The 26,427-nt window shown below is 45.7% G+C and overlaps 1 protein-coding gene across 6 annotated transcripts in view; it reads left to right on the forward strand.

Annotated features, from left to right (window-relative positions):
• LOC142584776 (glycerate kinase) overlaps positions 1–26,427 on the forward strand; it is a 69,215-nt gene that overhangs the window by 30,101 nt on the left and 12,687 nt on the right. For all 6 annotated transcript variants that reach the window (XM_075695028.1, XM_075695031.1, XM_075695032.1 and 3 more), the window contains 2 exons: positions 4,615–4,815; positions 9,937–10,128. In XM_075695028.1, the coding sequence (XP_075551143.1) occupies positions 4,615–4,815; positions 9,937–10,128 (393 nt within the window). The remainder of the gene's footprint in view (positions 1–4,614; positions 4,816–9,936; positions 10,129–26,427) is intronic.

Consider the following 26,427-nt stretch of genomic DNA (forward strand, 5'->3'; position numbering starts at 1 on the left):
AAGCTACTTCAACAACACAAGTGGAGAAAAAAAATTAAGAACAGGGACGGCCGTCGTGAGTAACCGTGTAGAGGCGAGAAGCGGAGGGAGCGTGCGTGCATTTGCCGTCAAATTTAGTTGAAGTAGCAGCCGCTAAAGGGGTCGATTAGTGGAAGGCGGTCCTTTCACTATTAGGCAGTGTGCCGTGTCAGAGAAAATGTGTGCAGTAGCAAAAAAAAAGGTGATTTTCCTTAAACAGAAAAGGTGCTTGCAACTGCAAAAAAAAAAAAAAAGAAAGTACAACCCCATTCTGAATGAGAATCAATTTATTCAATTTTGACATCAGGGTGATGATGCGGGAGCCAACTAAGAGAAGGCTTGACAGTACGAGTCCCCTACAAGACGCATTGTCTTCGTGATCACTCATATGAACAGGCAGTATCAAGGCAAGGACAGTGACAGCAACAAAATAAAGATCAACAGAATAGAATATTTTTATTTTACAGCAACAGTTGGGAGATCCTTCAGGTAAAAAGCTATACCAAATATCTTGGGCATGCATGAAGGCCTTTCAAGTCAGGAGAACAGCTTTTCATTATATCAAATGTATATAATGTTGCCAGCAATTGCACAATTTACAAATACATAGTCACAAAATAAGCACTAGTTACATCTAATTTGTAAAATATGTAACACAAATTGCACAGTAGTGTGCACAATCTTCATAATACTGCAAGAAAAAATTTACTGACGATTACGATACTCCCTAATGCAAAATTTGAGCGCAGCCCTATACGTGTTTTCATTTCGCAATATATTGGCTGGTGCAGACTATCTGTCTCGTGTGGCACATTGCATACAGAGCGAAGAGTGGTGCGGCTGCCTCACTAATCAGGAGATCACAAGAGGCAGTGCGTGGGTGATGTGTGGGTGCGATTCCCGGTAGTCACCGCAGAAACACGTCCGCTCATGCAGTGCTTTGTTTCCATATATGGTATCAGTGGACGTGCTCTCTGCATGCCACCGGTAAACAGACAACAGTCTGCTACTCTGGCACCATCTCGTAGTGGTCGTCTCCGCAGAGCCCGTCTTGCGCAGCACTGCACTTTTCCTACACTTTTTTTCCATACCCTTCTCCTTACTTTGCTATCAGCATCTTTCATCTCCCACTGTGCTCCGCATTCACTCTTTTATCCTTCAATGTGCTCGTTCACTCGGTTACACTGAGGGAGGACGCCCATTCAGAACACAGGAACAGACACCTCAGTGCTGCGCTATAAAATTCAAGGGGCACTTAGTTGTCCCTACGTGGATGAATGTGAAAGCATTGCGACCACCACACAATGCCTAGCTCTTTCAGTCTTTGAGCAACTAGTTCTTGGGACACCTAGTTCTTGGTTCGACTCCCACCAAAGGTAGAGGGTTCGACTCCCAACAAGGGACGTGGGTTCAACTGCCTCAACTAACTCTACCTTAATTAAGTGTGACAGAATTAACTTCACCTTAATTAATACCAAGGGTCGTGGGTTTGAATGCCGTAATGAACTCTATGTGAATTATGTATGTGCCTTATCTCAACCTTAATTAACCATGCTTTAATTAACTTCACCTTAGTTAACACCAAATATTGTGGGTTCAACTCCCATAAACTGTGGTGGGTTCGAGTGTCTTAATTAACTTTATCTTAATTAACTGTACCTTAATTAACATTGCCACGTTATATTTAGCTGCACACTAAAGAAGCCCAGGTAGTCAAAATTAATCCGTAGTCCCCCACTACGGTGTGCCTCATAATCAGATCATGGTTTTGGCACGTAAAACCCCATAATTGAGCTTATTTAATTAACTTTGCCTTAATTAACACCAAAGGTCATGGGTTCGATTTTCACCAGAGGTTGTGAATTCGAGTGCCTTGACTCTATCTTAATCAACTGTGCCTTAGTTACCTTTGCCCTGATTAACAACAAAGGTTGTGTGTTTGAGTGGCTGAATTAGCAATATCTTAACTGTGGCTTAATTAACTTCACCATAATTAATACCGAAGGTCGTGAGTTGGACTCCCACCAAAGATCAAGGATTCATAGCCTTTTTGGACCATCATGTGGTCACGTCAATGCTGACAACACCAGATTTTCTGCCTCATGAGTCATATAATGCTTTCGCATTAATAGCTAAGAGGTAGTATGCACACACATTCTAAATAAAATGACCTCGTAGGAGATAAAATTGTGGCAAATGCCTGTTCATGAAATGAAATACAAAACAAATTGAAATATGAAATATAAAATACAGATTGCAGAGTAGTGCTTGTAATCTTCACATTACTGCGAGAACAACGAGGAACCAATACGTACACATGTTGTAAATAAAATGACAAGGTGTTTTCTTTTTCCTGAAGGCACATATAATAAAATTATGTCTAATGTATGTTCACAAAATGCTGCTGCATTTGTGCTTAGGTAGAGGTAGTGAAGTTACTATTTTTATCTTTGCACTTATTTAATAGTGAAGGCATTTGGGTACATCAGTGACTGTTTCATCTAGTTATTCCAACTATAAGGTACTGCCCACCTATCTTTACCATGGGTATGCAGATCACTGTATTGTCGCTTCAGTAGTAACAGACACCTTACAAATGCCCTAAATTTTTCTGAGGAGAAGTGAGAATGGAACAATTGGAATTCAAAAATATTTGTAGTTTTTATTATTTTATATCTTGTGAAGAGTGGGACAGTGCTATGCAAATAAGGAACATTTGCTATGTACCGAAGTGCTCATTTTTTGTAGAAGAAAGAGTTTGTATGTTGCTCTGCGTATATAGTTGTGCCCCACACAAGAGCACAAAAGTTTACCTGTAGCGTGACCAGCATGTGATAAATTTGTAGCTTTGCTTTACCCAGGAAAAATGATGGTAACGTGACAGCGCGCCTGCACCAGATGCTGCCAATTTCGCCTTCAACTCAGCACGATGCGACAAGCTTAGGGCAGCCGAAAACACAGTTCCAAGCACTTTGTCAGTTTGTGCGCCATCAAGTATTAATTTTACAGCGAAGCTGTTAGCCTCTGGTTGGTTGGCATTGCTCATGTTGTCATCCGTGGGCAAGAATGTGGGCCGATATCAGAAGTAGCGCAATACTGGGCCGACCCACAGCGGAGGTGAAACAAGCATACATTCTTTGGTATCATTCACACAGCATACAAAACAGCATTCATTTCAATAAAGAACAAGCACAAAACAAGCATCCGAACCACATATTACAGCGAAGCTGTTAGCCTCTCTTTGGTCGGCATTATAGATGTCGTCGTCCATCGGCGAAGATGTCGACCAATCCCGGAGGTAGTGCAATACTGGGCTGTCCCCCGGCGGAGGCGAGGCAGGCTTCAAGCACTCAGCAAAGTGAAGTGAAAAGTACCTACATTCTTTGAAATCACGCATACAACATACAGAGCAGCATTCATTTCAATAAAGAACAAGAACAAAACAAGCATCCGAACGTTTCCTGGTGCAGACTACTGTTGCACAAGCTGCCATGGCAACAGGAGCTTGCGACTTGGGGAGTGACGTCACTAGCCTTTTGCATATAAAAGAATCAGCCTAGCATCTGATTTCACTGTTGTTGTAGCACCACTATGGGTAGGCAATGCATTGAGCTCCTGAGGAGCAGCGTGAATACAAGGAATGCGAAAGGGAAAAAGAAACGGCCATACAACCAGTGGCGGCATGCAGTCAAAATTACGATTACTTGCATTACTCTAAATTACCATTATACTACCATTACTCTAAGGTAATAAAGCGTTGCATACTCCTCCCCTCAGCAGTTGTAGTGGTGGTTTCCAATATCTTTGCTGGACATCCAGTTTTGCAGGGTCGGGATGGCAAGTAAATATATATATATATATATTTTTTTTTTGATCCAGGCAGACTTGCCTGCCTCTGGTCTTGAATAGAATTGCTTTCATTGTTTATACAATTGATTTTGAGGCCAACATGGCAAGACCAAGCGGAGAGGCCGGAAAGTGCTAGGTTGGCGTGTCAGGCAACCTCACCATTATTTTCATCAGAGAAGAACATAAAAGAGAAGAAAATAAAAGTAAGGTTTTGTTGTGTAGTTGGGACAAAAATGTTGGTGTGTGATAATTAGTAAGATATGCACACATTTCAAACAAATAAAGAACAAATGAAAACTGAATTCACAGGTATACAACTGTTTTCAAGAAACAAGTAAGCATTAAAAACACACACAGACGCAACTCATATTGAGTGCCTCTGAAGGTGTGGAGCCCAGTCATAATTAAGTAAAAAAATAAAATAAGACTTGCTAACATACACGATAGCACAATTCACAAAAAAAAAAAAGGGGGAATCACAAGGGGTGATGCACATCGCATGTGCCTGAGAAAAATTTTGTTTTGCTTTTCATGCTGACCTTAGCTTTATTTAGCTGTAGATGGGAAATATTGGGTCCTAATAAATTAGATTGAGTTTTCGCTTCCTATACTGAAAACCAACCAACCACAAGGTTCTCGTGTTCATACAGTCAATAGATCTGGCTGAACTCCTTTGAGTCCAGATTGTACTGCATGTGCTTTTTGTGTCCCTTGTGTGAGTTGTCACTGACCATTTGCAATTGTCAGGTGGATGACCCACTGGGAAGCATAGCTAGCGGTCCGACGGTGCCCAACAAGGACGACCCGGGTCTGCCGCTGCGGCTGCTGGACAAGTACCACGTACGGGACAAAGTGGCGCCAATCATAGTGGAAGTGCTGGAACGCGTCGTGTCCCACCTGGGTCCACCCACCACGCAGTCCTTGAACGTTCTCATCGGCAACAACAAGGTGAGCCAGGCCGTGCCACTTCTTGTGATGCGCACAAACGTGTACAATCATTGCATTCTGCTCGTGCCAATGCGTGGGCCAGAGACGTGGAAGCTAATGAAGAAGTTTGAGCCAGAGCTAAGGACTGCAATGAGTAATGGAACGAAAAACAATGGGCGTAAGGTTAAGAGACAGGAAGACAGTGGTGTGATTAGAGAGTAGATGGGGGTAGGCAATATCCTAGTTGAGATTAAAGGGGCACTAAAGGGAAAAAATGGTTTCATGTGTGTCAGTAAATTACCCTTCTACAATTTAAAAACACCACTCTTACCATGATAAGACGTTTGGTAAGCCAGAAAAAGTGCAATAACAAAAGACGGGTGGCAATGCCTTCTTGGAAGTTCCCTCAGCAGCTTGCTGTGACACCATGGATTTTAACAGCCTCTTCTAGGGCCTTGTTATTTCTTTGGCAGTACAGATACACTAAATTTTGTTCTAAAGGAGCCAATAACTGAACATGGTGTGTTTCAGGAACTTCTGCTGAGACAATGTGGCCTAAATATAAAAAAATACTTTGAAATCTGGGGCATCCCAGTGGCATCCCAGCATTGGAAATTCGGCACGAAATTAAAAAACTGAAACGTTGACCTTCATTTTCTCTTCTTTAATCAACCTATTATTTTGAAATGAATGACAACAGGGTTTTCAAATAACATTTTATGTGTCTAAACAGGCTTAGTGTTTTTCTTTAGTGTCCTTTTAGGAGGAAGAATTGGAGTTGTGCAGGCCATGTAATGTGTGGAGGTCTTAGATGGCAGAGTTACAAAAATGAATGCCGATGGAAGGGAAGCATAGTCTAGTATGTCAGTGAACTAGATGGCGTGATGAAATTGGTAAATTTGCATGTGTAAGTCGGAATCAATCGTTGCAAGGTAAGGATAGTTAGTAGGAGTGTGCGAATATTCAAAACTTTTGACCAACAAATTGAATAGCGTCCTATTTGTAAATGAGAATATTTCTCGAATAACTTTAGAATATATCAAGACATCAACTGTGCCCACTGAAACATCAAACTGGAACAAAAGTACGGTAAATTTTCACCCCGGTGGGCATGATATATAAAACATGATAACTTATGTAGCGGGGCAGGCTATTTTGCTTAGGTAGCCATACTTTAAAGGCTCTACAGCAGTCATTCGCACTCTGTGAAGGGTCATGCGTAGGCGAAGAAACTGCTTGTTTGCTCCTAATGCTTCATGTGACTTTTAATGCGTAAGCATTCGTTGGTGAGTACCCCAGCCCCACCATGCAAAAAGTATAATGCCTTATATCTGCACAAAAATGCATGATTTACAAACTTAAGGCATTTAATCATTACAATGGTGTAAATGTAGATGATTGGTAGCTTTATAAGCCACAAGGAACAGTTGAAAAAAAAAGTTACCAGAGGGAATTTTGCTAACAAAACTATGTCTATGATGCAAAAAGTGTGACACCTTACCCAAAGGAATACATAGGGCTCCATAGAAAATGCATGGGCAAGCCTAAAGTAGGCGTGGGCCATCTGAAATTTGAGGTTTGGCAAACGTAAAGGGACTGACAACCGATTTTCAACTACCTAGTCTTTTATGGCGCAATGCATAGCTCACCCTCGGTAGTGTTTACACCTGCAGCGGTTACTTCCAAAAGCGCGTGGATATTTTGTAAGCAGAATTTTTCAATCTGAGCAGCCTCAAAATAAAGTAAGAGTCCCTCCTCCAGCAACATTGAGAATTGAGAGCGATGTCGATAGCCCGGTTTGCAAATTGCGAAAGCCGCCCATCGTTCTGTTTTTACAGGAGTGAGTGCAACTGTGGTTAACCACCTACATACTTACCTTTTCAACCACTTTTGAAAATAAAAAACTGGTGCAATAAGTTTGCGTTGCTGTACAGACATTTCTTATATTTGTCCTGCATTTTCCCCCAAGTACAAGCCTACGTCTTGGCTGGCTGGCCCTCGTCGTCATTGTTATGTCAATAGACAAGCCAAGCCAACTCATCCAAATCGAAAACGAAGGCAGTGCCACTTTTCTACTCACTATAAACGAAGGCCTACCTGCACATTGTAAGTTAGAAAAATCTCATAATACAAAAGTGTGTACTGCATTTCAATACTAGTAAAAAGACCAGGAACTGCGTACACTAATAGAAAGTCACATGGTAGGACTCTTATGCATCTTCATGTTTTTGCTATGTGGGGTGCCAATGGTAATTATTCGCGACCTTTAATGAAGAATGAAAAATATAAATCCATATTTAATGAGAAAAACATGGCTAGATTTAGCCATTACGATAGGCAACCTTACAATCAGCAGGGTTATCTCTATCTATGTTTTAAGCGGTTGTCTGTCTCTTTAAATTTGGGAGTGGGCCAATTTGAAATCTGGCGGTGGGCCAACTGAAATTTGAGAAACAAGATAAAAAACTAAGTAACAGCTGAGCCAAAGAATGCTCGCGCATTTTTAGACAATTCACAGAATTTCTGTGTAATTTTTAATAAACAATGCTTCATAACATACAATGTTATGACAGAAACTTGCTAGCTTTAAGAATACTAGGATTTGAACAGTGTTCTATAATTACTGTGATTATGGCTGTTCATTATTCCAAAGCTATTCAATATTCGATTTAGTCTAAGAAAATCACTATTCACACCCTCTTAATAATTGGAGATCACTGAGAGAGGCCGTTGTCCTGGCATTGGACTTAAATATAGGCTGATTATGATGGCTGTTCTGGTGGTGGTGACGATGATGATGATGATGTGCAATAATGTGAGAAGATAAAGCATGGGCATTTGTGAAAATGCGCACAGACATTCAGCACCTACATACCACAGACGGCAAACAGCTTGTAGCACCCACCACCTGTAGGTCAAGAGGGTGTCCACATGAAACAACATAAGAGGGCAATGAGGGCAAAGTTGCATGGTTCATGGTGTTCACAGGCATATGACATGGCCGGCAGATCAGTTTTGAGAAATCGAACAAGTTAGATGTCTTGTCCTGGCTCTCCATTCCCCTATGGGCAGTTATGGCCCAGGATGCAGTGAAGTCGCTTTGGTGCACGATTACATCAATGTTGAAGTGTTCTGAGCCAACAGCAGCATTGCAAGCCTATAGTGCCATCATGATATATGCTGCAGGCAGGGTTCCTCAGGCCGGTGCATCACTGCACTTTTGTAGCAACCGCAGCTGTAATGCAGTTCTTTCGCATCCCATTGCTAGTTTAAGATTGCCTATGCACTGTGGTGCAAATCACAGTGCATGTAGCCATTATCTGCCTTGAGGGCTCACTTGTCATCAATGTTTTGCTGGTGCAGTGGGATCAGATCACAAGTTTCTAGAGGGGAAAGTTCTATGTCTTCAACAGCCACCTTCCTTCAAACTTAAGCAGCACATTAAGGTGCCATTATAATAAAGTAATCAAGAAAAGAAAAGGAATAACATTATAAACAATATTTTGTTAAAAGGCAGCTGCGGTGATATTTTTATCATGGAGGGGAGGTGGTTGTTCAGATTTGTGCGTTAAAGAAGCTCAGGTAAATTGCAAAAGGACTGAAAGCTGGGCAAGTTGGTAATTATATTCATGGTAAAACTGCAGTGTGCTCAAAGGATGGAGAACACAGGAAAAACACCAGAAGTTAACAAACAGCTCATGTTGTTAACTTCCTGTGTCTTTTGTCTGTTGTGCATGCTTCAGCTTTACCATCCAAGATGTGATAAGAATTATTACAAAGCGTCGAATAAAATGAAATGTTGAATAAAGAAATTTTGTCATGAGAGTTTATTTATTTTTGTCATCGGTCATGGCGGCATATGTGTTTGTTGTGAACACGATATGTCTAGACAATTTTGGCATAAACTATGGCACCAACAGTGGTTCAGTATAGAAGAAGGCAAGATACAGTACAAGAGGCATACTCGACACAGAGTAGCGGGGATGTGTGCTTTAGCCAGCCTTCCGGATCCTTGCATGCTGATGAAATTTCATTTATCAATAGCCAAATGAATATAGTAATTGGCTTTTGGTGTTATCCTTTATGTCTCTATAGTGGTCTTGTCCGTGTCTCGGCTTCCTCTTGCACTTTGTCAACTTGCACCCCTGTACATCACACCCAGGTCACATATACCAACCGGCCCAGTTTCCTTTCATGCCGCATTTAGACTGTGCCACAGTTTCATGCCTAGCTCTGGTTTCTCAAAGCATGCTCAACTACAGAAAAAAGTTGCAGTATCGCCGAAAAGGCGAAGTAAGGTTCATAGTTTTATTGACTGCATAAAATTCAGTAAGTATTAGCTCACTAATATATTGGCAAGCATATGGCATCACGGGGGCACAGGCAAGCGGGAACAGCCCTCACTAGATGACCACTAACACGCACTGTCACAACGCTGGCAAACGCCTTGTGCTGCCTCTACCTTCATGGCATCTCTGAAACATGAGGTTACGCGACCTCCAACACTAGTTGTGCGAGAACACAGTGAGCATGAATCCACCAGCAATCTCGGCTCTGCCTTAGGCTAGGCTAGGATATGGCGCATGTGCTCAGCCACGTGGATAGCCGTGTGTGGCCGTGGCCGTACTAGAGTGCACTCCCAGAAGAGGCCGAAAACTGCCACGTGATGTTGTACCTTCGTATCTATGTGTTCAGGCTTGCAAACAGACCTTTTATCTAAACAAACTTGAGAGATGTCCAACTTGTCCAGGAACTCTTGTATGAATGTAATCATGCCATTCCATCAAACCGTGGGTTTTTCAGGTCTCTAAAAGGAAGACTTGCAATGAGAACTGGCTGTAAAATGTATTACGTCACGGTTCCTTTTCTAAGGGGCTGAGGAGAATATACAATTCTTAGTCTCTAAGAAATGTATTTTTATGTGGGCTTCCTTTTTGTCTTATGTCCTAGTATTTTCACATATGCTTTGTTTAGACCTTTATGTAAATTTTTTTAGGTAGGTAAGACACACCAAGGTGCCTTTGATATTTGTTGGAAGTTCAGCACAACAAACGTGGCTGTTCTTTTTACTTTTTTGAATGCATGCTGGGCTAGTCTGCTGAACCCAAATAATACTTGGATGCCGTTTATCATCACTGCCAGGTGATGTCTCGTGCAGTGTGTCTGTTGGCTCGCCAGAGGGGCTACCAGTCGTACCTGCTGACAACCTCGCTTGTGGGCGAGTCATGCAATGTGGGCAAGGCCATAGCACAGCTGGCCTTCTACCTGTGCTACGGCGGTTCTACGGTGCCTGTCCCACACGACCCAGTCACTGAGATTGCTCAACACCTTCAGGTGATCGCATTTTTCCTTCCCACTGAACAGCAACAACAATAATAATAATCACCACTAGTACACAAGTAACTGTATATAAGAGAGGTGCCATTATTGTTATAGGGGTCTACTTATCTGCATCAAGCCAATTTTATTACAAGAGATTACAAGGCATACTGTCATCATTTGCTGGTTCATAGGTTATCATCCAGGACTTTAACATGCACTCGGGAAATTCGATCGTCAATGGAAAAACCAGAAGCTTGGTATTGTTTGCTTCCAGCAATGAACTCTGGTTTTTGAATGTTGACATTCCAACTTTTTTATATTGTTTGGCATACAGTGGGTGTCTTGACTTTGCTTTTTCAACCACTGGTCAAGTGATATTGCGCAACAAAAAACGACACGGACGTAAGAGAAGAAGACACACCAGAAGACACGCTTGGTGTGTCTTCTTCTCTTACGTCCGTGTCGTTTTTTGTTGCGCAATATAACTTGAGTAATGGATTACCAACTTGCCTGGAATGCTGCTCTCATCAACCACTGGCTCTGTCTTGCAGAAAGATCACTCCGTTTGATCGCGTTGTCATTCACCCTGTAATATACAAATATGAGAAAGTCACATCGGAAGAGTTTGTAAGGACAGCCCACTAGTAACAGATGTCAACTTGTTTTAATGCCTGAAAGCAATCTGCCAGCCGTACCATGCTCAAGCACACACCATTGATAGTGCGCCTTTAGTTTCCTCATCTTCTAATGCCAGCAGATACTATGTGCGTCTCCTCAGTCTACTGACAGAGGGTGCTACGAGTTCTTGCAGGTATAATTGGTGAAACATTGCTAAATAGATGGCAGGCTAAATTGGATGCACATATAAAATGGAGTGTATACAAGACAGTATGGGAGCTTGTATAGTATGCCATTCTTTCTGTGTGTGTTTCTGTGCGCTCCTAGTGTCTATCTAGAAAAAATTCATTTTGCAATAACTAAAACAACCAGCAACCATTTGGTAAAATGCAAAACTAATCATTGACCATGTCATGCTGAATGTATACCGATTCTTGTTGGATAACCAAAGCTAACAGCATTGCACTTGGTCAGTACTCACTGTGGCCTATTACCGGTGCATTCATTTACCACCATTTTACATTATGACTGATGCTGTTTACCATGACCAGATGGAGCCACCAGCTGCATCATATGTACTCAGGACCAGCTGAGCACTTGAAGTGCTGATAGCGGCCCTTCTGCCTGTGTAAGTGCGTGTAAGTGACATTGTAATCATATTCATGGCAAGAGGAGTCCCCTCTCCTCATTTAACAAGCACAAACAAACAATAAAGAAAGTGAAAGGGGAAAAGATTCAACTTTGCATTTCCTTGGCACGGCCCTTGTTTCCCTTGATATGGCCAAGGGAAACACGTCACTGCAATGCTCTCAGAGCATCTCGAGAAACCCAATCATTCCAGTGATTATAAACTCACGTGTATCATTGCCACCAGATGTCATTATTAATGCAAAAGCACCAAATGGCCCATTGAGCAAAAAAACCTGTGTCTGTAGCAGTGAAACGGCACCTAAATTTCCATTGGCTGCAATGTCATGTCACGAGCACACCTTGACAGAGCAGACGGGGCAAAATGGAGTTGTGTGAGTGGAGAGGGCATCGGTGTGTCGCCACGTCACCAGCGCGTCTCAACGGAGCAGATATGGCGATTTGACGGGTTTCATTGCTGAGGCAGTCGCATGACGTGCCTGTGTGGGTGCCGCTGTCTCACTCTCGGAAGCTGGCGCACGGTCCGTATCTCTCTCTCTCTCTCTCATCCCCACTGGGCTTAACTGCTGTGTGCGCTTGCCGGCCTTGGTGGCCGCTGCTCCCTCCTTGGTCTCTGGTCATGCAGGACTTCGGTGGCATGCGGTGTTGGCACGGCAAGCTGCTGCTACTTGTTGGCTCGGGCAGCACGTAGCTCTAGGGTATGTTACTCACAGCTAAATACTCGAAGGACCGCTCAGCGGTGTTCAATTGGACATTAATGCTTTTGCATTCACAACTCATAAAAGGTGCTTGGATATCTTAGGAGTTTTTATACATTTACCACTTGAATTCCTGCAAATTGAGTTATTGATTGAATTGTAAACCAGACAACGGGCAACATACAAGACATTGACCCGTATTCATTGCATGGTTTCACCTATATTGAAGTGTGTGCCACATATTTTAAAGCGGTTGCTTTCTTTAACTATATAAGATTCGGTGGTCGTTTGTCCCTCATTCATCTTTTAACCACATATGCAAGCATCTCATTGTATGAGAGATGTGGACAGGTAGGCATAATGTAAACAAGGTGGCACAAAGTGGCAAGGACTGAGAATGCTGGATTTCTGCTCGAATAGCTCGACACAGGACACCATATATGAATCAATCACTGAATGCATAAATGGGTGGATGAATAAATGTCATTAAGACAAAGTGTATAATAGAATACAGCGGACTTCCATTATTTCGATCCCGACCAAAGGTCCCACCTGGCGCCCATGCTATGGGCTCAAGCGTTCATTAATTTGATCCCAGAATTGGCATTCGCTGGATAATTCGAACTCCACCAGTCAGCGCCCACGTGCCTTACTCCTATGATAACCCCAATAACGACCCCATTAGTGGCACCGTCTGTATTGGCGGAACTTAGTGGACAGTGAATTTATTGAGCACACATCATCTCTCGTTGAAAGCGCCTATTTTCGGCCCATCATAGGAAGGATTCCAAGCAAGAACGGTACTGATTATGGTATTTACCCTATTTTAATGTACGCCTCTTGTTTTTTAAGGGAATTGGGCGGAAAATTGCCTGCGCAGTGCTATCGGATAAGAAACCAAAACTGCCTCCGCGGCGTTCGCACGCTTTGCCGCATAATGTGGCTGTACGGCGGCAAAGCTGACTTCAGCGACCGTGCGGCGAAGCTAACTTTAGAAAACCGGACGCCATTAAAAAAATTGGCAGTGGCTTAGCTCGGCTATGCCAGGATACACGTAGCGAAAGCTAAGTCATAGCATGGTTAGCCTTGCTTAATCTTGATTGCAAGTCCAGGTTAGTCTGGTTGTCTAACTATGTTGCGGCGTTTAGCCAGTCGTTCGGCTCGCTGTTCGTCTGTTTCCTGGGCGATTCGTTTCCTCATCATCTCGTTCCGATGTCTATTCCAGGCCTCCTCCTCCTTATCAGAATAGTCGCCGTTCATACTGCCGCCTCAACTGTGGTTGTGGCGCACTCGAGCTCTCCTTTTCAATCCTCCGACATGTTATCAGGCATGCGACGCAGCTGGCGAAGCGAGCGGAGGCGAGCGCAACGACGAGGAATGCGGGTGACGTCATACCAAACGGCGGCGGCGGAAAGGCGCGGCGCTGCGGCGGAACACCTATGGCTCGGTGCAATGCTCGGTGCTACTAGTGGCGCATGCGCAGTAGTGAATAGGGAGCGAGAGAGAGAGAGAAATATCCACGGTGAGACGCGCGTTGTGACGTCATGTGCCTCCTCGGAGCACCGCCACGGCGAAATCGCAAATTCGCGACCAGTAAAGCTTTCGCTTTAAAAAAGAAAGAAGACGTGTACGCGTTAGATTACTACTTTGTTTAGGAGATTTAATGTAATTCCTACGTTAGTTTTCTACTTTATATAAATCGAAATTGGGAGCGCGTTTGATTCTCTAGATACATTGAAATTGGGAGTGCATTTGATTCGGCGGCGTGTTAGACTCGAGTGAATACTGCCAACCCAAACTGACAGCCAACAGTTGGAAAAGAGCTGGGGGGAGGTCTGCTGCCAACCAAGGTAGCAGCGAAAAAGTCTGCCGAAGGTTGTTTGCCAACTACGTGGGTGGCCAAAACACGTGAGACTGAGGTTACTATACGACCATTCTCCAGGGCCAACTGCAAGAGATTGCTATGCGAAGTGGGCACTGCGTCATGCTGAAGTACGTTGCCAATGTACTGTATCAGGTGCTCCATGAGTAAGGAGTTTTTTTCATTGCTTTGATGAGTGCAGTAATGGTGCATTCCCGAAACCATTGTACCACATAATATATCCACATTTTTTTCTTAAATGTTTTTTGCCTATATCTAATTTTCCATTTTGTATAGTTGCCTCTCTACTGTGATATCTTTAATGGCACCAAGCATCGCCTTTAATGTGAGGCAGATGCATCCACAGTCTTTTTAATATGAGTATTCATATGTTGATAACATGGTTCCAGTGGTCCATTTGTTCTAGTCGGTGGGCCCAAGGTTATGTGGCACAATTAAGCTGCAGCACTTTGTGTGATTTTCTGTAAGGTAACTGTCTTGTAACAAATTTATAAGTGAATATGCTCTCTGTAATGCAGCACATTTTGTACTGTGCATTCTGTACAGCAATAAGGATGGACGCTTGCTTGTTATCGGCCAGGAATATGCAGTTTCATAAGCATAACATGTGCTAGAAATCCGTCTAAGCCCAATGTAGGCCCAGACATAAGCGAACCTACAAATTGTCGTGGGCCATCGCAGTGAAAACACTTCATTCGTAAGACATCCAAATCGTATCTCAATGTCTATGCATCATTTTGGAGACAAATAGGACATTCGCCAGACTTCCAGTTTCGTATATCCTATCATGGATGTCCCACGGATATTGCACATGGACCTGTTTCATATATCCCAGCACGAATGTCCCAAGGTTATCCCACATTGACCTTTTTTTGGCATATGCGTGAATATTTTCTCCAATTGGAGGATTTGTCTTTGAGTTTCTTTGTAACAGAATTTTGTTGTCTCGCATTTTTGAATTACAATCTGAAGCTGTCGTGTCTGCAACTAATGTGTACATCGTACTTTACAAATTTTCTGACACAATTTACTTGAAAAACTCCAGTCAGTTCAAGAAATCACTTGTGCTTGGTGGAAGGCCTAGAAGAATAGTATGCTGCACTTCAGACGTGTGTGTGTGCGTAACATGTGCACAAAAGGTTGAGGGACGCAATGCTTAACCAAAGCCCCCTGCCCAGTCAGCCCGGCTAGAGGGGGAGTGCCAGGGTCAATGTACGGAATGATGCTGCGTTGATGAGTTCATGAAAGCTCTGGGACGCGGCACCTCTGAGTGCCAAGTCCTCTTCCCATCTGACAATGGCGCCTTTAAGAGTGGAACACGATAGCATTCAAAGACCCCTTAGTACTTTTCATGCTTCCTGGAAACTGCAGCTTATATAACCATAATGTTTACTGGGAAATGCTGGCCGCGAATGCTATGCATGAAGGCGAGCTTTCTGGTAGAAACACGGCTTCTTGCATGGGTCAATCTCCTGTTATTGTTTCGCACATTTAATATTTCAGTCTGTGAAGAGCTAACATAAAGGACATGCACTCTCAGTGGTTTTTTTTCCCATTACATTTGTTTGTGGGCTGCCATTCTCAAAATTCCAAGGAATAACTTTGTAAAGAATGAAAAACAAGTTATCAGCAACTTTGGTGGTAGAGAAGTGGGTGGGTATGCGTAGTTCAGAATTTGGTTCGAAATTCTTTTCGCTGAAATGACGTCCAACGCTGACATGGGACGCCGATGCCTATGCGGGACGCTCACGCCGGATTTTCTGCGACGTGGGCTCCTTAACACTGTCGCGTTAGAATGTATATGTTCTCGCTGCATGGGCATGCTGCATTTGTAAGAAAGCATCTGCTGTCTGCAAATGCAAACGTAACAGACATTATGGCAAACACTGTGCAAAAGGCCCTAACATGTCTGTAAAATGTATGCAGCATGTCCCCATGATGTCCCTCACAGACGTGCAAGGGATGCTTGCAGGACATAGAAAACGTGGCCAAACGCTCATGTGAGACATCCACAGGAGGTATTCAACACATGCCTAGGATATCCACATCCTGGCAGAGGACGTCCATAAGATATTGATAGGACGTCACTGTTGTCACTTGGATGTTAGGTTCAATGTAGGTCTAGACATAAGCCAACCTGCAAATTTTCATGGGCCATTCTAAATTCAATGTAGGCGCAGACATGGGCCAACGTTGAAGTTGTCATGGGCCATGCTAGATTTGATGCAGGCCCAGATGTGGGCCGACCTACAAATCACCTTGGTCCTTGCTAGGTTGGCAGTCGGCCAGGTTGGCAGCAATGATAAGCCCTAGGCTGGCACCCTTATAATTGGCCGATGTAATGCTCATGTCAATCCCCAATAATGACCCAACCGAAATGGCCAAGCGTGGCCCATACGTGGCACGGTTGGCCACTATATACTTGCCCGACATTGGGCCGAGCAAATTTTGCCCATTGGGAAATGAATCAGTGGTGTGTTCTGACATTTTTTTCTGCATATTGTTTAATTCAACCTGCTGGATAATTTGATCAATTTCATCGGTCCCGTCAGAGTCAAATTAATGGAAGTCAACTATACAATGATATACAAGAGGATGTCCCGAGGTCAGAGAGTGTAATGTAATGAATTGGCTTATAAATATATAAGGAACCTGCTTATATAGCCATCTGCACCAGCTCTCAAAATATGTCAGTGATCATTTCTGTTCTCTACAGAATCATGCAGTGAAACAACAAACAGTACCTAAGTAGCTTCACTGCAACAAATACAGTAGAACCTCATTGATACTGTTATTGTGCAACCCATATTGGTGCCAGTCAAAAGAAAACAATTTAATGTGTAGAGGTGGAGTCTCTCTCAACAGCCATCTTGTTTATGAATTGTTGTCTCTCGTGTATGTATTGTAAACACGTCTTTATATGTGACTTCTGCAACATGAAAAATTAGTGAGAGGTGTGGGGTACCCACGAGAAACCGCAATGAAGCTCTGCAGTGGTCATCACCTTGAACTGGACAACATTATGGATGAAACAGGACCTGCCATGGCACAGCCCACATCAACGCCTACAACCCTGATGGTTGTGCTGGCTCAGCCACGGGATGCAGGAATGTTCTGCGGCACCAACCACCTTGACGTGGAAGAATGGATCACCACGTATGAGCGTATAAAGGCCCACAACAAATGGGATCCGACGATTATGTTGGCTAACCTGGTCTACTACCTACAAGGCACGGTGAAGGTGTGGTATGACAACCACAAGGAAGAGCTTAACGATTGGGACACGTGTAAACTGAAGCTGAGGAACTTGTTTGGCCATCCTGCCAGGTGGAAGAGCACCACTAAGAAAGAACTAGCGACCCATGCCCAGACGTCCACAGAATTACACGTCTCTTACATCCAGGACATGCTGGCTCTGTGCCGTAAGGCTGACAGCGATATGACCGAGTCAGACAAGGTTGGGCATGCACTCAAGGGGATCGCTGACGATGCTTTCAACCTGCTCATGTGCGAAAACTGTGAAAAAGTACAGAACACCATCAAAAGGTGTCAGCGCTTTGAACAGGCCAAGAGTCATCTCATTGCAACGTCATTCGCACATCTACTGAACACAGCTGCAACATCCTCTTGTGACGACAGGCTAGGAGTGCAGCGACCATCATCATCAGATGACTCGATGCGGATAGTGTGGTGAGAATTTAAGCCATGGCACCTGCAGCCCTTTTTTCTTGCTCCAGTGAGCCGAACAACTTGCCTACAGCACTATTTGTGCAGACAATAGTCCGAGAAGTACTCGCTAGTCTTGGAGTTTATTCTGTATGTGCCGTTGCCACTTCACAGCTGTCTCATGTTTCAGGTCCATTGATTGGTCTGTGGTATACTGCACGCTACCGAAATCCAGCCGAGTGGCAAGCTGCAGACGATCGGCCAATCTGATTTGCCTGCCAGCGTATTGGTCACGTTGCGCACCATTGGAACAACCGTACTGTCTCCTCCCCTCTGCGACCATCATTCACCAGTTATTATCACCCCAAACAGAGCGAGCATCTTTAACAGCCTCCATTGGCACCGTAACAGCCAAACAATGAAGCTCTTGCTCCTTGGAACGGTCCCTCATCGTCATTGCGACATCATCAGTCCCATTCGCGACCTGCTCGTCGACCGTCGTCCCTATCGCGGCAGGCTCATCACCCACCGTCCCCGATGCAGCCCCGGCACCCATCTCCAGAAAACTAAACGATGCAGCTCCCGGAGTTGACGCTGCATTGATGACTTGACCTCTGATCACTTTGCCAACCAAACAGAACTTGATGGACGTTTTAGTCGATGGTGTCAGTGTCCCAGCATTCATTGACACTGGCACGACACTGGCATCCAGGATGATTGTCCAATTGTGCCGATGCCTGAAGAAAGTTCTTACACCCGCTGCATCATGCACCCTCCGCGTTGCCGACGGAGAGATGCCTACCGTGCTTGGAAAGTGCACCGCTTGCATTGGCATCGCGAGGTACCTAACGACAGTTTTGCTTGCCATCTTGGAACAATGCCCTTACGACATTATACTCACCTTAGGCTTTTTATCGTCACGTTCAGCCCTCTTTGATTGCGTGTCTAGTGTCATCCAGCTTGAACTACCCCATGGCTGCTATAGTCCACCAGTCACACAACCATGGTTATGCTCTCCCAAAGACATCCGCCTGTCCCTTCAAGCCACTACGTACGTCACTCTACTGTTGTTCCCATCTGTTCCTGACAGCGTCAATGTACTATGTCCCACTGCTGACATACTGCTTGAAAGAAATTTGGCTGTTCCTCATACCGTGCTCACTGTTACAGGCAATCAGACTTAGCTCCCTCTCCTTAACTTTAACTGCTCGACTCAAGTTCTTCCCAGACGCATGTCTTTGGGCAACATCTCGCCTGTGAATTATTGCAAGATATCAGCTCTTGGCGCCGAAATTCCGTCGCGCTCTACAGGAACCTCCGATTCACTGACTCTCATAGATGAACTTAGCAAGATAATTGCACCTGATCTTCTTCCGGCACAAGCTGCTGACCACCGCCATCTCTTAAAAACTTACCGCTACATTTTTTACTTTGACGGCTGCGCTTTAGCCCAGACATCGCTGGTCACCCATCGTATTTACACCGGAGATGCCAATCCGATACTTCGCCGGCCATACTGTGTTTCACATGCTGAAAGATAAGTGATACAACAAGAAGTCGATAAGACGTTAGCTAAAGGCGTTATCGAGCCATCTTGCAGTCCGTAGGTGTCTCCTGTTGTCCTTTTCAAGAAGAAGGACGGCAGTTGGCGCTTTTTTGTGGATTACAGACACTTCAACAAAATCACACACAAGGATGTCGACCCCATTGCCATGTATTGATGACCCCTTGGACTGCTTGCACGAAGCCAAATACTTTTCATCGATAGACCTCCGATGCAGGCTATTAGCAAATGTTGCTAGTTTACATGGACCGTGAGAAAACTGCCTTTGTAACACCTGACGGCCTCTACCTATTCAGGGTTATGCCATTCGGCCTTTTTAATGCCCTGGCAACCTTTGAAAGAATGATGGACCCCTTACTTCGCAGCTATAAGTGGTCCACGTGTCTGTGTCATCTAGATAATATTGTTGTAGTCTGTAATGTGGGAAAAGGAGGACGATGATGGTGGCCTAGGAGACGACAAAGAAGAATGTAGCATTATCGCTGCTCTACGCTTGCTGGCTCAGCCATTAAAAGCCATCTGTAAATAGACGCACGCTTCTTCCTTCCCGTAACATCTTTGGTGGATGTGCGGGGTAATCACTTGCGCAAGACGGAGCTCCGCAGCGGACGTAACCTGGCCGCCATGTCATCCGAAGGAGAGAGTTCAACCACGGCCCCGTCGTCACCACCGACGGTCATCCTGGCCCAGCCTCGCGACCCTGGCATGTTTTCCGGGATCGACAACGTTGACGTCGATGACTGGTTGCAGAATTACGAACGGGTCAGCGCACACAACAGGTGGGATAACACACTTATGCTGGCCAATATAATATTCTACCTCAAGAAAACAGCACGGGTCTGGTTCGAAACACACGAAGAAGAGATTACGAGTTGGGACCAGTGCAAGCAGAAGCTTAGAGATTTGTTCGGCAAGCCCGTCGGCCGCCAACGTGCTGCAAAGAAGGACCTGGGACCCATGTACAGAAGTCCACTGAATCTTACGTGGCTTATATCCAGGACGTCCTCGCCCTTTGCCGCAAAGTGGATAACAATATGGCAGAGGCAGACAAAGTCAGCCACGTTTTAAAAGGCATCGCGGACGACGCGTTTAACCTGATTGTTTACAAGAACGTAACAACGGTCAATGAAATCATTAACGAATGTCGCCGCTTTGAAGACGCGAAGAGTTGCCGCATAGTTCAACAGTTTACGCGTCTACCTAATACCGCAGCTTCGTCGACGTGCGAAGACGTTTGTCCGCCGCGTGAGCCCACCTCCTGCGAGAATGTCGTACATATCGTTCGGTGAGAAATCGAAGCAGCGTCTCCTGCCACACCAGTGACGCAGTGCTTTGACGATTCCCGGCCGCTTGTGTCGCTCATTCAGTCGGTAATTCGCCAAGAACTTGCCAATGTGGGCCTTCCGTCCATCTGCTCCGCCAGCCGTCCTGAATTTGCTTCGTCTGCTGCCTCTGCCCCTGTTCACCGGAGCCAATACAGTCCATATCCGAGCTATCGCAACCCGGCCGAATGGCGCACACATGACGATAGACCCATCTGCTTTAACTGTGGACGTGTGGGCCACATCTCTCGCCACTGTCGAAGTTCCTGGCCATCCCACTCTCGACCAAGCTTTCCCGCCTACCGCCGCTCCCCACTGAATCCTCGCCCGCCATCACTCTCCACCGAGGTTGAAGACGCTCCTGACAACGCTCGAGCCACCGCGACCAGCCGCTCGCCATCACCACATAGTCGCCGCTCCCGTTCGCCCCAGCTGTGTCGCTCTCCATCCCCAGCTTACCGTCGCCACTCTCCGATGGGAAACTAACTGGGGCAGCTCCTGGAGGTGACGCTGCTCTAGAACCCCGGCCTCAAATTCCTCTGCTGACCCTGCTTATTAATCGGAACCTTCTGGACGTGGATGGTTTGCCCGTTACAGCACTCGTCGACACTGGAGCCCAAATTTCCATTATGAGTGTGGAGCTTCGAATTTACTTGAAGAAAGTACTGACTCCTGCTCCGACTCGACTGCTCCAGGTCGCCGACGGTGGAACTCTGGCTGTACTTGGAATGTTTACTGCTCGTGTCAGTGTCGCCGGTCGCCACACGTCCATTTTGTTTAGCGTGCTCGAACGTTGCCCCCACAATATTATCCTCGGACTCGACTTTTTGGCCGCCCATTCTGCTCTGATTGACTGTTCCGCCGGCGTTGTACAACTTGACCTACCACTACCTGTCCCCGTTGACCTTCCTGCTCATGCTCCAACTCAGCTTTGTTCCGCGGATTTTATACGCCTGCCATCTCTTGCAGCAACCTGCATCCCTGTCTTAGCCTGCCCACCTGTACCTGACTGAGACTATGTCCTTACTCCCGCGACTTCAGTCCTGCTTTCTCACAATGTCTCCTTCCCGCACACTATCGTTTCTGTTGCGGACAATCAGACATGTCTTCCCATCCTAAATTTCGTACAGTGCCCACAAGTAATTCCTCGAGGCATGTCTCTAGCCATGTTGTCATTGACGCACGAGTTGCACATTTCCGCTCTATTTGTTGCGCCGCCTTCGGCCAATGCTCATTCTGCGCCTTCTGCATCAGCCCCGACCGACGACTTTACAAAGATGGTTACACCAGACCCCTCAACCCAACAAGCCACAGAGCTCCGTGGCCTCCTCGAGTCCTACTCCGACATTTTCGACCTGAATGATCGCCCTTTGTGTCAAACTGCGGTCGTCAAGCATTGTATAAATACCGGCAAAGCAGCACCTGTTCGCCGACGCCCATACCGGGTGTCGCCTTCTGAGCGACAAGTTATCCAGAACGAGGTTGACAAGATGCTTGCCAAAGGGATTACTGAACACTCTTCCAGCCCGTGGGCGTCCCCTGTTGTTCTCGTCAAAAAGAAGGATAACAGCTGGCGATTCTGCATTGACTATCGTCATCTAAACACGATCACCAAGAAAGATGTATATCCACTTCCCCGCATTGACGATGCTCTGGATTGTCTCCACGGTGCCACTTATTTTTCATCTATAGACCTTCGCTCTGGATATTGGCAAATTGCCGTGGATAAAATGGACTGTGAAAAGACCACATTCGTCACACCAGACGGCCTATATCAGTTCCGGGTAATGCCTTTTGGCTTGTGCAATGCCCCGGTGACCTTTGAACGGATGATGGACATGCTCTTACGTGGTTTGAAATGGTCCATCTATTTGTGCTACTTGGATGACGTCATCGTATTCTCTTCAACTTTTGCGACGCATCTTGAAAGACTTTCATCTGTTCTTTCTGTTTTTCGCACCGCTGGCTTACAGCTCAACTCGTCCAAGTGCCACTTCGGTCACCCCAAATAACCATGCTCGCCTCGTCGATTTGTCAGGCATTCGCCCCGACCCCGCTAAAGTTCATGCTGTGCAGAATTTCCCCGTACCAACTTGTGCCAAAGATGTTCGCAGCTTTATTGGCCTTTGCTTGTACTTCCGCAGGTTTGTGGAAAATTTCGCCCATGTTGCTCGTCCCCTGACTGACCTCCTGAAAAAAGACGTTCCTTTCTGTTGGGGCTCTGAACAGGCGTCTGCTTTCTCACAGCTCATCACGCTGCTCACCACACCTCCTGTTCCCGCCCATTCTGACGGCTCCGCTATGGCTCCGCTCCGACAGAAATCCGCACTGACGCCAGTGGCTACGGCTTCTTTCTCTATGGCTACGGCATCGGCGCAGTTTTAGCTCAACGCCAATGTGGGCACAACCGCGTCATTGCCTGCGCCAGCTGCCTCCTCTCTCCCGCAGAGCACAATTACTCGATTACTGAGCGCGAGTGTCTCGCCCTCATTTGGGCAGTGGGCAAGTTCCGACCCTACATATATGGTCGACCATTTACAGTTACAACCGACCGCCATGCCCTTTGTTGGCTTTCCTCCCTCAAGGATCCCACCGGACACCTCAGTCACTGGGCCCTACGGCTACAGGAATACACATACACTGTGGTCTACAAGTCGGGTCGTCTACATCAGGACGCCGACTGCCTGTCTCGTCATCCCATCGATGTACCAGACGGTTTAGTGGATGTCGCACCGATCTGCGTTCTTTCGCTCTCTGCCTTGCAAGACATTGGCGCTGAACAACAATGCGATGAGTCGTTACGCCCCATTATCGAACGCCTGCTCTCTGATCCGTCTGACCCATCCCTTCACATGTTCGTACTACAAAATGGCATCCTGTATCGCCGCAACATGCACCCCGACTAGCCCGAGCTCCTAACCGTCATTCCGTCTCATCTGCGACAGATTGTACTGCAGCAACTGCACGACGTTCCCGCTGCTGGACACCTTGGCGTCACGCGGACCTATAACCGAATTCGGTGACGGTTTTTCTGGCCCCGTCTCAACCGCTCCGTCCGGTGCTATGTTGCCGCATGTAAGTTGTGTCAACGCCGGAAAAGACCAGCTGTGCCTCCCGCCGGACTGCTGCAACCTTTGGATATACCGGCCGACCCTTTTTTTCGCGTTGGCATTGATCTTCTCGGACCATTCCCTATATCAAATGACGGAAATAGGTGGATTGCCATGGCTATGGACTATACAACTCGCTATGCCATTACTAGAGCCCTACCGACCAGCTGTGCCACAGACATCGCTGATTTCTTGCTTCACGACGTTATCTTGCATCACGGTGCACCTCGTCAACTTCTCACCGATCTTGGCAGATACTTTCTTGCCAAAGTCATAGACAACCTACTTCGATCATGTGCTACTAAACACAAACTTGCTACCGCTTGCCATCCTCAAACTAACGGTCTTACCAAACGCCTTAACCGCACATTAACTGACATGTTAGCAATGTATGTTTCCTCCGATCATCGCGACTGGGACATTGCTCTACCATTTGTCACGTTCGCCTACAATTCCTCGCGCCACGACACAGCTGGATATTCACTCTTCTATCTCCTCTTCGGCCGTGAGCCGACTTTGCCTTTCGAGATTCTCCTTTCGACCACACTCGACTCGCCGACAGAGTACACTCGGGATGTCATAGCCATAGCGACCCAAGCACGCCAGATTGCCCGCATTCGTCTTTCTGCTTCACAGACCCGCCAGAAGTGCCGTTACGACCAGCGCCATCACGACGTGCACAACGAACCAGGTGCTCTTGTGCTAGTTTGGTATCCAACTCGGCGTGTTAGTCTTTCGGAGAAATTCCTCTCGCGGTACTATGGCCCTTACCGCATCCTTCGCCAGGTGACCCCTGTCACATATGAAGTGTCTCCGCTGGATGCCACGGTGCCTTCACCTCTCTCTGACATCCATCCACGTCAGCCGCCTCAAACCCTACCTTTCTCAGACCGATGAGCCACACCAATAAGTTGCTTTTTCCAACGGGGGTGATGACACAGTCGGTAATGTGGGAAAAGGAGGACGATGATGGTGGCCTTGGAGACGACGAAGAAGAGTGTAGCATTATCGCTGCTCTACGCTTGCTGGCTCAGCCATTAAAAGCCATCTGTAAATAGACGCACGCTTCTTCCTTCCCGTAACAATATCATAGTCTTTTCACCAACTTTCACGAGTCATCTACTGCATCTATCGGCTGTTCTTGCTGTTTTCCGACGTGCCGGCCTACAATTGAACTTATCCAAGTGGTACTTTGTACGTCATCAAATTACCGTTCTTGGCCTTCTCGTCAGTGCCATTGGTGTTCAACCTGTCGCAGACAAGATTCACGCTGTCCAGAACTTTCCTGTTCCGTCTTCCACCACATACGTAAGAAGCTTTGTTGGGATATGCTAATATTACCGTCGTTTTATCAAGAATTTTGCCGAAATCTCTCGCCCACTCACCAACTTGCTTAAGAAGAACAGTCCTTTCACATGGGGCCTTGCTCAAACCAAAGCCTTCTCCGCCCTCGTATGCTTGCTCATGGCTCCCCCATTGCTGGCTTATTATGATCCATCTGCTGCCACTGAACTGCACACGGATGCCAGTGGCCATGGAATTTATTTATTTTATTTATTTACATAGCCTAAGGGCGCCTAGGGGCATTACATAGGGGGGAAATTTACACAATCCAAATTTGCATCACATACAACAGAAAAAAAAAAGGCATGCACAGAAAACCGGCACATTGTACAGTTGCAAAAGGGAGAAAAACATCATGGCAATGCAACATTCAGCTTGGCATAACAAAATTTGATAATTATGTACTCTGCTGACATGGAAATCTTGCATGAATCGAGTCATAGTCTTTACATTCACATTACTGCACTGTTCTTGGTTCGAGATGGGCAAGTAGGGCTTACTGGAAAGAAGCAGTTTCCCCTATTGTCACAACGTTTTCCGGTAACACATTCCATTCTTTAATTGATAACAAAAGGGGGGATGTTTGATATTTTACTGTTTTTGTTAAAATAGGTGATACCTTGTGTATGTGATCGGTACGTGTGGAAATATGATGCGCAGGAACAATGCGTGTAGCCGCATATCCAGAGTCACCAAAATATAAAGAGTGGAAGAAAGACAAATGTAAGAACTTGCGTCTAGTGTCAACGTTTAAAAGATTAAGTGTGCGCTTTAAAAGGGAAACGCTGGTGTGTGTTGAGTAAGAAGATAAAATAAACTTAGCAGCCTTATTCTGAACTGATTCCAGCCGTTTTGTAAGACTAGCGTTATTTGGATGCCATATGATTGATGCATACTCTAAAGAAGACCTTATAAGGGATGTGTATGCATGCATTTTCGTTTCCGAGTTTGCGAGTGATAGTCAGTGCTTAAAGGGGCCCTGAACCACTTTTTATCGAAGTGGAGAAATACATTTGAAGTGAAGATAGGCTATTTCAGAACCACTTTGCCACAAAAAGTACTTCAATGCATTCAGCAGAAACGGAGTTCATCATCATCATCATCAGCAGCAGCCTGGTTACGCCCACTGCAGGGCAAAGGCCTCTCCCATACTTCTCCAACAACCCCGGTCATGTACTAATTGTGGCCATGCCATGCCTGCAAACTTCTTAATCTCATCCGCCCACCTAACTTTCTGCCGCCCCTATCCAGTCCGTAACCCTTAATGACCATCAGTTATCTTCCCTCCTCATTACATGTCCTGCCCATGCCCATTTCTTTTTCTTGATTTCAACTAAAATGTCATTAACTCGCATTTGTTCCCTCACCCAATCTGCTCTTTTCTTATCCCTTAACGTTACACCTATCATTCTTCTTTCCATAGCTCGTTGCGTCGTCCTCAATTTGAGTAGAACCCTTT

Source organism: Dermacentor variabilis, chromosome 6, assembly GCF_050947875.1.
Source record: "Dermacentor variabilis isolate Ectoservices chromosome 6, ASM5094787v1, whole genome shotgun sequence".
In the NCBI taxonomy this organism is placed as follows: Eukaryota; Metazoa; Arthropoda; class Arachnida; order Ixodida; family Ixodidae; genus Dermacentor; species Dermacentor variabilis.